We start from the raw sequence: 14,817 nt of genomic DNA on the forward strand, positions 1-14,817 counted from the left end.
GAAAGGAAAATAACAGAACAGAAGGAAATTATCCAAAGTACTTCATGTTAAAAAAGAGTTTACTAAAATATAAACATAAGACATTTGTATTAAATATTTTAATATTTTTGTATTAGTTAAGTGTTTATTGAACCACAACATAAATAACTAGAAAGATGACAATGGTTGTTGCAGAGGTGGACTAAATTATCAGAGAGCTTATTTCCTCTTCTTTCTTAAAAGTAAATCGACAGATACTGACTGAAATAAAAGCAAGCACTTACCAAATGATTCCATGCTTTTAATGTTTTCAATAACATTTTTTCCACGACTTTAGTGGGATTGCTTAGGAAGTTTCTATCTTGCGTTGATGAAACATTTTCCAAAGTACATTGTCTCCTGTTGCATTTCAATTTTTTGTCCTTAAGTTTCAGGTGAAAGTATATATCAGTTTCAAGTGAAGTGAAAAGTTAAACTGAAGAATATCATGTATGATATGGACTCATTTTAAAGGAAATGAAACCTATTGGTCAACCATTGCCAAATAATGCTCGAAATCGCAGCAGCTTACAAGAATCATTCATTTCTCACCGAGCATCTGTGGGTTGTCTGGACTCAGCAGGACTTCACTCCAAGTCATCATTTGGGTTCAGTTATGCACCAGGTGTCTTTTGGGACCAGTGAGCATTCTAGAGCATATTCTCCTGGTAATGGTGGGAGTCAGAGAGAGGAAGCACATCTGTGCAAGCACACTTGAGGCTCATTTTTCAATTGAGTTAATTATCTTTTTCTTGTTGAGTTGTAGGAGTTCTTTGTGTATTCCAGATGTAAGACCCTAATCAGATATTGAATTACAAATATTTTTTTCTCATCATGTGGGTTATCTTTTCATTTTCTTTGTGGTGTCCTTGAAGCAAAAAAGTTTTTAATTTTGATGATGTCATGTTTATCTTTTTTTTTTTTTTCCTTTTATTGCTTGTACTATTGGTGGCCTAGCTGAGAAACAGTTGCCTAAATTAAGGTCTCCAAAATTTTCTCCTATGTCTATTTAACAGTTCATAGTTTTATCTTTTGTATTTAGATCTTTGATTCATTTTAATTTTTGTATATGGTGTGAGGAAATGGTCCCAATTTATTCTTTTCCATGTGGATGGATATCGTTGTCCTAGCATCATTTGTTCAAAAGGATGCTCTTTTGCCATCAATTGTTTTGGTTCTCTTGTCCAAATAAATTGAATACAAATGTAAGGATTTATTTCTGGACTCTCAATTCTATGCCATTGTTCTGTATGTCTAAACTTATGAACCTTACCACAGTATTTTTATAGCTGAGTAGTAAATCTTCACATTGGAAATTGTGAGTCCTCCAAATTTGTAGTTATTTTTCAAGATGTTTTTGGCTGTTTTGGCTATTTTATTTCTGTATGAATTTTAGGATCACCTTTGCAATTTCTGCAAAAAAAAAAAAAATAAAGCCACCTGCAATGCCATGTATATTTTAAATGATAAAAGTTATTAATCTTAAAAGATACACTGCCTACCCAAATACTAAATCTTTTCCTTACATTTTAAATAGATTTATATTGAATAAGATTTACTGTAGTCCCTTAGCAGTTATGAAATTGGATTTGATGTAGGTGGCTGTGCAAATGCTCTCTGAGGCAGAGCACAAAAAGATATAATTAACAATTTAATAGACACAAAAAGAAATGATCACAATAGATAAATGTAGGCGCATCACTCCACAAAGAGAACATAGCATATGCTGGCACAGGGATGAGCAGAAATACTGTATTTGTGTTTTTAGGAAACTATGAGTATTCACTCGAACCCTATGTTAGGTCTGATGATGCAAAATGAGTCAAGAGTAAATGATGAAGACATCATGAATCATCAAGTACTGATATGTCTATATGCTAATATTTTAAAGACTTTTAAATTTTGCTTAAAAATTTAAGTCATCTTATTAAATATGTATCCAAAATATGAATAATACATAAATGTATTAGTAAATCTCTTTAACTTGGAAGAGAAGTGATATATGAGATAGGGTTGGTAGGGAAATCATTAACCGGAAAACCAAACACTGGAAATAAGATGATAAAGGATTTTGAGTACCAGGCAATGAATTAAAATTTAATTTTGTGGAGTTCCATTGTAACATTTCCAACCAACTGACATGATCAGATTTGTTTGAAGGACCTTTCTGTTAGTAGTGTGGAGGTTGGATCAGGGGATAGTGAGATGAGAGGCAGGGAGAGTGGAAAAAGATTATTGCAGTATAATGGGGGTGAGGCATGAGTCTAAATCAGGGCAGGAAGAGCTACAGAAATGGAGAGGTAGACACAAATAAAAGAGAAATGGGAAAAGCAAAGTCAGTGGGACTTGCTGGTTACTTACATGTGAAACTTGAAGGGAAAACAGGATAGAAAGCAAGTGATCTATTACATTTTCAATTTTCATACTCCTTCCTATGAATATAAAGGATAGTGATAGTTATACGTTTTAAATGCATTTATAATAAGTAATTAAAATAGATTTAAATATCACAATCCTTTTGGAGGTAATGCCATTACATAATAGTAAGTGTATATTAACTGATACTAAGCAAGGCTTGTATTTTCTTCCTTTCCTTAAACCCAATCATAAGGACATGTAAATGCCCCTGGAGTGAGCAATGCTTTCACAGTGGAGATTCTCATTACTTTGTTATCTGTACCTTTTCACAGTACGTACGATGATTATTAGATGAGAAAGGCAATGAGATGTAGAAATGAAAAATGTACACATGAAAACCTGACTTATGCCAACTAAGCTTGCTGTCTTATTTTAATAAAATCACTAGGAAAAACAGTTCCTCTCTCAGGAAAATCACATCACAGACACAAAACTGTTTGTGGTTAACATGGTTAGTACTTTTTGGAATTGAGAAATTATGGTCTCTATGTGCCATTAATGGGCTGATTTTATTTTTCTTCAGTAAAATTCACAGTAAGAGCTATGAGTGAGTAAGTATTATGCAGCAGTTAGGTCTCAAAGACTTCCCACTCACTGGCAACAGCATGATGTGGGACTGCTACCTTTTTAGAGTAATTCCTTTCGCCTTTCAACATGTTAAAGGAAACAAAAAAATAAATATGAAAAAATAAAAGGGAAAGGAGGTATCCCATTCAATAGTTGGAAATACTGGTTTAAACACAGTTACACAGGGCATTCACTGTAAGATTTCATAGAGTCTTTACTATAAGAATGAGATCTGTAAATTGCCAAGAGGGAGACATACTGTACTGCATTTTCAGTGCAGCACCATTAAGCTGTATCTAGTAGCCTTATAAGGTTGGGGCAAAACTCTGAAAAGGTAAGCCAATAACACAGAACATGGATGTTCATTTCATTTTTTTTTGTTGCTTTTCATGTGGTTTGGCACGAGGTAGGACTGCCAGATGGAAAAGTATGGAAAGGGGGTACTGTTTAGAAGAGGTGTCTGAAGACAGCCTGGCTCTGAGCCCCAGAAGTCTCAGGCAAGTTGAAAGGCAGAGATAAGATAACAGAACTGAGTAGAAATTTACATCGGAAATTGTGGAGCCACACCTTGAAGTCTGTTATGTAAAACACATTAATCCATATGCCAAATCAATTTATGCTCACCCCACTTAGTATTTGCCATTGGAAATGAACCCAGGAGTGGAAAGTTACAGGTTTTTTTCCTACGGTTTTATACTACCCTAAAACTATCATTAAGTAGTTCCTAAATCACATAGTGACTTCCAAGTCATTTGCAATTTAATTTGCCAGAAATTAGTATCAAGACCAGTGAGAAAAAGAAAACTATTGCTCAAAAGCACTGGAGACAAGAGGCAGGAAAGCCGCAACAGACATGTTCACTTTTCAACCTGTTTTAACCTGACGTCAGCTGCTGCACAATGGGAATTCATGGTAACGCAAAACTTTTATCACTTTCATTTTCTTGGAGTTCAAGAGACAAACCTTGCACACACACTCAGTTTCTCCCCAAAATAGCCGCATTCTTTTATTTGGTGATTCAATACATTTTTAACTCACATAGTCACCACATAACCTAGGCACAATATTAAGCATTTTACAAGCACAGTATTTTACTGATTTGCCAAAGAGTACAATAAGTGAGTTGGTTAACGGATATACTTCTGTACATAAAAATATCCATGTATTTATACAAGTGTGTGGAACAGAGTTTAAAGATAATAAAACCAGTACATCACAATAAATAGGATGTGTTCCAACAGGACAGAAGAGCAGTTTGTCAGGAAGTTGTCATGTCTCTTTTTTTCAAGGTGCTTTATGTTCTTCTGAGCTAGGCTCACATTTCCCAAAATAAGGGTTAGGGGTTAGTAATGACTGGATCTGAATGCCTATTTTCATATGTCACTTTTTATTTGCATCTTCCATAATAGGAGTGGAGGATATGATAATTTGTTTATTTTCAAAAAGTCTTTGAAACTTACCAAATCCTATTGATTTCCCACCTCAGTATTTTAAAATGCACATTAATCTAAGCTCTAGCACCATACAAGAATGAAATACATGTATTTTTTGTCAGAGCAACAATATTTTATATCATCTTTGTTCCTCTGGCTATAACCATTCTGTTTAGAAAAAATTTACCAAGCTAAAAATAGTTGATCTAGGTTGTCATAAAAAAAGAATATTAAATACCTTTGGTAAAAATAGATATATTTAACAAGATTAGAAAAGCAAACAGGTATAATGTCAAAAGGAGAATATAAAAATGTACACAATAAAATAACCCAACTTATAAAGTGAAGATAAGGCCACTCTTCTTTTCAGGTTTGTCGCTTCCAAACCATGAATGTAGTTCTCTTCTTCTAAATGGTAGAAATTTTAATAAGAAATATGGAAAATCCAGTCTTTCCTACCAGTATGACACAAGTTTGATTTATAGAATCATAGTTCCTTTTTAAAACCAAGTTTGTAGAACATTGAACACTCTGGTTTATACATGTGAATATAAGGAAAAAAATCCAGATTTCTCTGATTTTAGGCCCAGAACATGGAGCTTGAGGGTTAAGCAAAGCAACAGAATCAGGTGCTCCCTTGTGCACAGTTCTCTTTGTTTTTTTTCCTGTACTGAATTAACCTAAGTCACATCAAGACAACTAACATATTGAACACAGCTAGAAGTACATGGTAACTGTAACTAGCTAGTGACCTAGAACATTTAATATTTTTTTTCCATGATGGGAGACCTTTCCTCCTGTCATCCGGGCCTCCTCTCAAGAGAGCTGTTGCACAACTCCTAATTCCGGTTGGTGTCTCCTCTTTTAGAACACACTGTAAATCCTGAAGGATGAAAGGTCCCTGAAGCGAACAACTGAGATTATGGACGGAGATAATGCGTAAGTTCTAGGAGGGAATCAGTCGCTGATCTGTGTGGTTCTGGGAGACGGCTGCGCCTGGAGACGTGGTTATCCTCCGGTGTTCCCTCTGCACACACAGTCACACTCTTCGTGGTGTTCCAGGGCCACGTCAGTGAGAGATTTGTGCAATCCCCTGACACCAATTTTTGGTCGCAGCTGAAGGACCTGAAAAGGAATAATGGGAACCACCTTTAAAGCAAATGGATGTCTATATAACTCCTGATTTCACAAGTAAAATTCCATCAATCAAATTTGGAGCCCAACAAAGATTTACAAATTTTCATTTTTCCTTAGTGAAGGCATTCCAAATACATTCTCCCACTCTTCAAAAAAAAATCGTAAATGATTAGCATTCCATGAAAGAAAGGATATTTTAATACCAACAATTTGGAAGGATGCTGCCTCTTTCAATTTAGCCAACAGTTCTCTACATTGAAAGATTAACTATACACCTTTCCTTTCACCCATCTAACCATACTAGAGACAATTTCACCTTGACGAAGTATTTTGGAACCACTACTGCCCTATTCCTTTTTCTGTTGGTTAGTTTCTTTCACTCATTCATTTATTCACACATTTAGCAAATATTTATACTTGAAGCAATACATGTAAGTACTGTGATACTGTGAAAAGAAACATGATCACTCTACAGCTGAGTTTGCTCAATTATGCCACTCATTAATTTTCTTGGCTACACTTCAAGTCCTCTATAAACTTGATGAGATGGATTAGATGTACTTCATAGACATCAGCCTCTGTCACAGCTTTCTGCAGCTGGATCCTACCGTGCAGTGTACGGAAGTTTGGCAATAATAACAATAATGCCTCTATTTAATGAAGTTATTTGCAGTTTGGATTGCTGAAGTTTTAAATAAAATATATAGCAAAATAGACACACTAAACATATTTCCTTTTAACACTGTGACAAAAGGACATAGATATGTATTCTGTAAAAGACTATTTGATGTCCTTGATAAAATCTACCTATTCGATGTGTATTGTATTTTATTTCTTATCATAGAAATGATAAGGTTTTAGAAATTATGTTTGGATTATGAACAAAGATTAGAGCACATAATAACATGGAGTTGTCTAGTTTCTCTGCTCTCTGGGTATCACATAGATAACTTCATAAAGAAATTTCTAAAAGTTCCTGGAAATTTTCATTAATGCAAAAAGCACAAGGGAAGTCTTATGACTATTCTACTTAAAGATTAAAAAACAAAAAGCAAAACATAAAAAATAGAGGATGTATATATACCTTATTTGGAGACTGTGGTCATATCAAAGGTTAATTAGCTAACATTTTTGGAATGCCTGTGTATGCCAGTCACTAAATAATATTTTTACATACTTTAACTCAGAAGAATTCTATGAAGTAATTTACAATCATTACCCTTATTTTACACATGGGTGAATAGCTTAGAGAATAAATGACATAGCCAGTATTTGTACTTTGGCCAAATATGAATTAATAAAGTTAGAGTGATAGATAATAGTTTTCTAAAGACTCAGAATATTACCAGTCATACATTCTATTTATTTAATAACTTTCTTTGTAGAGACATTCCCTGCAAAGTCTTGTAATAAGTATGAGAGTCAACTTTTCAAATATATTTTCTATTACATTTCACAATTCTAGAATAAAAGTTACTAAATATATATTATTTTAATGTGAACTTTAATCCAATGACTATTATATATATTTTTATGTATCAGTACTAACTTATTGTTTTTGCACAACTTAAGGCAGCTTCAAAATTAACTATTCCTAAGATACTGGTGCTATATCATATCTTATCATGTTCTTGTTACAAATTGTTTCTGGAATGAGGTTAGGTGGACAGATAAATTGCAATATTGATATAGCCAATGTCTTTCAGTCCTCTCTCCACTTGTATACAGTTTCCCAGTTGTCAGGGGGGAAAAAAAGAAGTTTACTGTGAAAGGTAAAGATTAAAGAGGCCACCTTATGCAGCCCTAACATTCAGTCATACCAGACCACAATCCTACAATCCTTCCTTCCTATAGCAGTGCTTATGTCAAGATGCATTCTCCAAATGAAAGCCCTCTTCTCACCCCCCAGTTTTGGCCACTGATGTTTGTGAAGATTTACAAATAGCAGAAGAATCTCATATGTTCCAGTGAAGTTAAAATCTTGGAAAAGAGATTCTAATACATGGTGGTAGAGGCATAATTACTGTTTTCCTTCTTGATCCCATTTGAAAGCTTAAGTTTTAGAAGAGAAAGATAAACTTGGAAAATGTCCAGCAGGTCCTGGATAATATTAAACATGATAATTTGGTTTTCAGGACATAGTTTATGACATCAGAAAAGAAACCAGACAGAAGCACATCTCTCAAAATTTTGAGGTAGATGTTCAAACTAAAACTAAAAGTCAATGAAAAATTTATTCAGGGAAAACTTAAAATCAGAGACTGTGAAAAATAATAGATAAGGTACAAAAAGAATAATCAAGGAATAGATATACATATACCATTGCCCAAAATGTGCAACGTGCCTTTAAAAGTTTGGGTGCCATAGAACTTTGGAGGATGGGACTCATTACTAGAATAAGTCAACTAAGGCATACTTTCCACCCCCAAAATGAACAAATCTATGCAAGACTATATGTTATGAAAATAAGACTATATGCTATTGATAAGACTATATGTTATGAAATAAGACTATATATTATGAAAAGATGAAATTAAATACAATAAGATGTAAACAAGGTGAAAATCATTGGCTGATTAAGAATGAATAAAAAAGGAACAGGGGTGGCTGTTGGCTCAGTTGGTTGGAGTATGGTGCTAATAACACCAAGGTTACCAGTTGGATCCCCACATGAGCCACTGTGAGCTGCGCCATCCTTAAAAAAAAAAAAGAAGAACAGATAGACTTCTATTGTCAGAGTATTCTATAGATATTTTTGCAAGAAAGAGAATATCCTTCTCACCTCTGGGCACAGTTCATTAAATCTTTATTGATTATTTGCAATGATCAAAAAATAAGGGGTAGGCACAGGAGAGGAAATAAAGATAATTGAGGGCATAACTTATAAGGGCTTGAAATGTGCCAGATCTTTTCTAACTGTTTTATAAATATCACTCCTTGAATTCTCACAATAAGGTATTGTGAGGGTTAGAAGCTCACTCTACAGGTGAGACATTAAGGCACGGGGACTAAGTAATTGGCTCAAAGTCACATAGCTAACAAATGTCAGATTCAAACCCTGGATGTCTGGCTTTGGAGTCTGTTCTGAAGCACTATACTGTAATGTGATCTTTGTTCTTAGTTCTCAATTTGGTAGAAGCAAATAAAAATAAACAATAATTATGAAATAGTAAAACTTCTCTAACAGCAATATTTTTAAAGTCCTACACATGCACACAGGATGGAGTAGTTATGCTGGGATTGACTGGAATCTAAATAGTTTGTTAAGAAGAGGTAACATATAAATTTATACATATGTAAAGTTCCTGTCTTGCTTCTCTGAAAACTAGATTTGGGAGATAGCAAAATTGTTAAGGAAATATATATCTCATATTATAATATGAGATATATATATATATGAGATATATATATATAATATATATATAATAATATGAGATATATATTATATTATACATATTATACATATTATAATATGTATACATATTATACATATTATAATATGAGATATATATATGAGATACATATATATGTATATTATAATATGAGATATATATATATGAGATACATATTATAATATGAGATATATATATGATATATATATATAATATATATATAATATAACACACACACATATATATATATATTAACTAAAATGGCTTCCAACAATCAGTATATAGTGATTGATACAAAAGTAGTAAGAATCTTATTAATATTATTATGCAATATTACATCAAAACATAACAATAATATCATTCTTGTATTTTATGAGCCTCTTAATTTTCTAAACTTATTTTTGATACAATAGTTGAACAAAACCAATGAAAGTCTAGAGGAAACCTAAAGAGGGAATGATTCAGTTATATTTGTAGTAACACAATGAATATTTTCAGTTTAATATTTAGGGAAGCCGATGTAATAGAGATAGACGAAGGGGAGAACAATTAGAACTAAGCTCTGACTTTGCTTTTGCCTTCTCCATGAGGTAAAGTAATCTTTAAACTGAAAATGGAAACAATGCTCATCAAAAAAAATTAAAGCCCAAGGTGTCCTTCACTTTAAGTGAGTTAAATCTCCAGATTAATTGTATTCAATGACTTAATGCTTTTAGTACTATTTTGTCATGTTTAAAAAATAATTTCATTTGTTTAGAAGTATCACTGGACTAAGCACTAATTTCCAAAATATAAGACTGAGAAAAATTCCGGCCTCAGAAATTACGAATTATACCAAATAGAGAAACCTTTTTCATAGGGTAAATTGGTTATTAACAAAAAGACGATCACAGAAAAAGTAATGATTCCCACAAAGACTGCTTCTTGATGTGTGAATGCTACATGAGGCTATTGGAGAGAGGGTGGGATAGAAATGGGGGTAGTCCAACTCTACCAAAAATTTGGAGTATATAAGTCCTAAGGTTCCCAAGGCTGTGAAAAACAATAATTACTAACATTTAATATTCTATTTTCCTTAATCCCATAGAATAAAGAGATAAAGTGTGAAGAATCCATAAAAAACAAAAAAAAAAAAAACAAAAAAAAACATTTAAGATGCTATTTGAGGTAACATGAATAATAGGAATATTGTTGTAATTATGAATATTTCTTCTTGGGATTTATGTGCCCACATTGCCCCAAATGGAAAAAATAAATATCAAAGATCTTTCTTCTTCAAAAGAGACAATAATTTACTTCCAAGTTTGTCTTTATAATACTTTCCCTTCATATTTTGAAAAAATTAAAAGTTGAAGTTTTCCCCTTTTTTACCCTACAAAGGAACACATCGTCTTTTTCCTATTAGAGATGAAATGTTTACTGACCACCCATGATGTAATATCAGAGGATATGTTTTCAAAATCCTTAATGTCTGGGTTTTTGAGTTACAGGTACTAATTAAAAAAAAAAATACATGAACTATTTTGTAAACCTTATTTTCCCCCACGAATGCTACATCTCCTTTCCAAACAAAAATCCATTTTAGATATGCTGTTCTTGTTTTTTGTTTTTGTTTTTTAAGACACAAAACACCCAAAGGAACCCAAAAAGACAATGATATACCTACCTCATGATATTTTTTAGTAACTTTGCTCGGGACACATTGACATTCATTGCAATTGTGGAGACAACAGGCACAGTTTCCACCACAGCGTTTAACCAGGAGACAACCTGGCCAGAAAATGGTATCGGTTCTCTTTAGTTCTTCCCTTATGGACACGGAGAAGTTACGAGGTGTGCAGCTGTATAATCTTACCTCCTCTTTTAGAAGGTTCAGATCCACCACTACATGGCATAAGAAAGCAAAGAAAAATAGATGTTCACGCTTTGAGGCTGAATGTATTTTGTTAAACTCTTTTCATAAAGACAGCTAACTATTTCATGAACAATAAGCCTAACAATACCCCTCCTTATTGTAAATAGGTTTTTGGGGGCTAGGCAGCTAAGAAGTTGGACTTTCTATTTCATAATAAACAAAGCTCCATTATGACTTAGTGACCAATAAAGAGATGCCATTGTGCAATATTATGAACAGAGCCAACAAACCAGTTGAGAGCTATAAATAGGAAACTTTATAGAGGAAAAAAAGGGCTACACCTTTTAACCTTAGTAAAAAAGTAAAAAAGGAGACCATTGGAGGGAAGAAGAGAATGTAAAACACTGAATGCCTTGATGAATAAATAAATGCATTTTTTAAAAAAGGATTACATGCTCATGCAATTAATGAAGAACAATTTACAGAAACTTGTCAACAGAACTTCCTATAATCTTTCTGGCAATAAGAATCATAAAATGCAAAAAGGAAATGAAGAAAACGAATTTCTGAAGACAGCTGAATGGACCATGAAGTGAAAAGAATGATACAGTTTAAAAGAGCAGATGTTGGAAAACATTGCTTTTCGTGAACTGAGTAATTTCTGGTCTTTGAAATTTAGTTTAACTTTTTCAGATTTCTGTTCTTCCTTATCTAAAGGATGGAAGAAATGTCTAATTTATAACCGTTGTCTCTATTCTTTTAACAAGTTGGTTAACCATGTTGTACTTTATTCCTTAAAAGAATACCTTGTAAAGACCAAACAAAATATCCTTTCATCAGATTGTTGCAGTAAATTCTCAAAGAACATTGTTTTTAACTAAAAACTGATATTACCTCAGATAAATTGTATCAAAGTAACATGTAATGTTTACTTTGAATTTATATGTAACATATAAAACATAGTACTGGATTGTTAGGATAAGTTAGGATAATTTTAATTTCTGCTCTACGCCTCTGCCTCCTCTACCCCCCACACAGAAATGTTCAAATAAAAGCAATTCCAATAAAACTGAAGAGTTTTGGATAACATATATTCATCACAGCTTTTTTTTCCATCAAAAATAAAAGTTTTATTAAAATTTAGAAAAATTATCTAAAATATAATAAATCTAGTTAAATACCTTTTCACTAACATTGGAAATATAAATAAGAATTGAAACAAAGGAAAAAAAATTGGGGTTAAAGACTGCTTCAGATAATTATTCAGTTTTAAAAATTAAGTTCCAATATGTTAAATAATTTAAAAATGACAACGTAATTAAGAATCAAATGGTTTTTGAATCTTGTTTTCTTGGCTATGTTATACTGTATATGTGATCAAGTTTTTCTAAATGTCTAAGGGAACTAATGTATTTTCAAAAAATATATTATAAATTTCGCATAAGCAATCAAATTATAAACACATGTAATATATAGGAGACTGAAACCTTGGTCAAGTTTAGGAAAGCACCACGGAAAGACTAATTCAATCAATTCATTTCAACATCTTATTTAGCTAATTTTTTTTTTCCGACTCAATAGAAAAATCACTATTTCATTTGAGCATTTAAAATTTTCCTTTTCATTGGAAAAATGATCCTGTGAAAGTAAAGCTTTTAAATATTTAAGGGAAGATGAGTTCATGCTTTTGAATGCTATCAAAGACCAATTTATCTCTAATAAAGTTAATAAGATAATTAGGTTAAATGATACCACATATTTTACCTGATTTGATTTTGCTGAACTAATAGTATATGTACATATTGCTCTTTCATTGTTAAAGCTATATATGAGCTTATTTGAATTTTTTCTCTAGAAGTTACTGTCTGGATAAGGAGGGAGACAACCTAAAACATGCACACACATACAAAAGCCAGTTGCCAAAATTTGCAATGCTTATTTAAGATTTATTCTTCTTTAGAATGTGAATGAAGCTCTTAGCTTTGAAAGGATATTCATCTACCGCAAATAGTTTTAAACACACTATTTCATGAAACTAGAAAATGAGACTGTATACGTTCACTTTAAAATGTTTACTTAACCACAATAAAAGGTTAGATAGATTTCCCAAGTGAACTAAGTTATGATACCTGCTACAATGTGAAAATTTAAACACACTTTCAACTTAGCTTCCACTCATTTATCATGTTTGACACAAAAGTCAAAAGCCCTTTTTAAGTACTAGTTAAGCCTGACTTAGAATTTTTTTTTTCCTGTAGTAGCAAGGTATGAATGAAAACCTTGAAACAGAGGAAGAAAGAGAAAATAACAAAACAGAAAAAACATTAATGCAGTCTACACTGGGCTAAAAATACAATAAGGATTTTAAATTTGCCTTATCTTATAGATGCTTCCTACTTCTAAGGCTTCAAACTCATCTAAGCTTCATTAAAATAAGTCGTGATATTATAAATTGGGTCACAAATTCTTTAAATATTATGTAGACCATCTAGGCAAGGAAAAATAAAAAAGTGAGAGAAAGATCATGCCCCCACATATACTTTTTAACAACTTAACTATAATATTATGGAAAATGTTTTTAAAGTAAAAACAAACAACAACAACAACAACAAAAAACAAAACAAACAAACAAAACTCAGCCTTCAGATTCCTTATTTCCTCTTCATAACTAACTCCCAACACAATACATGCATTAATTTGTCTTTCTAAAAGATGGACGTTTTGAGCATGTCACCCATGAGAGCTGTTATTTATAATGTAAATTTTTGTGTTTAGATTTATCAATCTTGCAGACTTTTACTAAAAAGGGTAACACTGACTGAAAAAAAGTTATAGTCACATTTTACTTCATAAGTTGTTCATTCTGTTGAGATATTCAGCCGTAGAATATGCTATTACTGTAATGCAATCTGAGGGTGGTCTTTCTAAGATAAATGTGGTAACACTGTGATATGTTTATTCTGTGGAAAATCTATTTTGATGTCTAATTAGAAGCTTTTAAACGTTTTACTCCTCGTTTCTTTGTAGAAAGACTCTTGGGAGGGTAGTTGGTTTTGTCTATATAGATGATATCCCACACCTGCATTTTAGTTTATGTAAAGTTCCAAAAATATACACTGCTTTTCTCACACTTACTGTATGCTTAAAAAGTTAATAGTTTTGGCAAACTGCAAAGGGCTTCAATTTGGAAAGTGCTAAATGAATATTTGAAAGATCTGGTTCAGTGCTGGATGCTTTTAAATGTATGCTAGCTGAGGGCTGAATCATCCTTGAGCACCACGTGGAGAGGTACAGGCATGAACGGCATGGCTAGAAGGAGATTTTCAGGCTCGAATTCTGAGATCAGCCATCAGAAAACTAGATCTGAGCTTAGAACCTGGTTTACTCCTTCTGCCTTTTACAGATCAACATGATAATCTACTTCAAATTTGCTAACAAAGGCTCTATTCATGGATTTCTGCTAGCCTTGCAGATCTTCATTTTCCTAGTCCTAAATGGGAGGGAAGGGAAGTATTGTTCGTCAGTTATTCATCAAGTTATTCATCAAGATCAAATCTTATAAATATGTAACAGCTTTCAGCATCTGGACAAGATTCCACTGCCCCTGTACTTGAACACAGCTTTCAAATATTGCTGAAAGGAAACCACTCTGTTGGCATAGCAAATACCATGGTTGGGCAAGTCTGAACATGACCTGCTGAGATTAAAGCTCCTCATCCAGAAGGGCTGTGACTCTTACTTAGCAGGAAAGAGCAGGAATCGGGTTTCTTTCTGACAAGATTTAGAAGAACAAGTCCGGTGCAATCTGCCGTTGTGAATCGCTCAAATTCACTAAACATTGTTCCTTCTATATACATCTTTCAGATTGTCATTCCATTCTCTAAAGTGATGCTGGATAGATTTCAATGTTTTCAACAGACTGAAACAGATTTTTTTGAGTACGTTGTCACTAATCAGTTATTTCTGTGACATTTTTATTTATGTCTGATATGGATGC

The 14,817-nt window shown here is 32.8% G+C and overlaps 1 protein-coding gene across 4 annotated transcripts in view; it reads right to left on the reverse strand.

Annotated features, from left to right (window-relative positions):
- Nucleotides 1-3,981: 3,981 nt before the first annotated feature.
- Nucleotides 3,982-14,817, reverse strand: part of PDGFC (platelet derived growth factor C) — a 178,023-nt gene continuing 167,187 nt past the window's right edge. For 3 of the 4 annotated variants that reach the window (XM_081077779.1, XM_081077780.1, XM_081077782.1), the window contains 2 exons: nt 10,632-10,849; nt 3,987-5,561 (listed from right to left, as the gene is read on the reverse strand). In XM_081077779.1, the coding sequence (XP_080933905.1) occupies nt 5,445-5,561; nt 10,632-10,849 (335 nt within the window). In that variant the 3' untranslated portion in view covers nt 3,987-5,444. Of the gene's footprint in view, nt 5,562-10,631; nt 10,850-14,817 lie in introns of all 4 variants that reach the window. The other variant, XM_081077781.1, reaches the window with a different exon arrangement.

The sequence above is a fragment of the Rhinolophus hipposideros genome (assembly GCF_964194185.1).
Source record: "Rhinolophus hipposideros genome assembly, chromosome: 16".
NCBI classification, from domain to species: Eukaryota; Metazoa; Chordata; class Mammalia; order Chiroptera; family Rhinolophidae; genus Rhinolophus; species Rhinolophus hipposideros.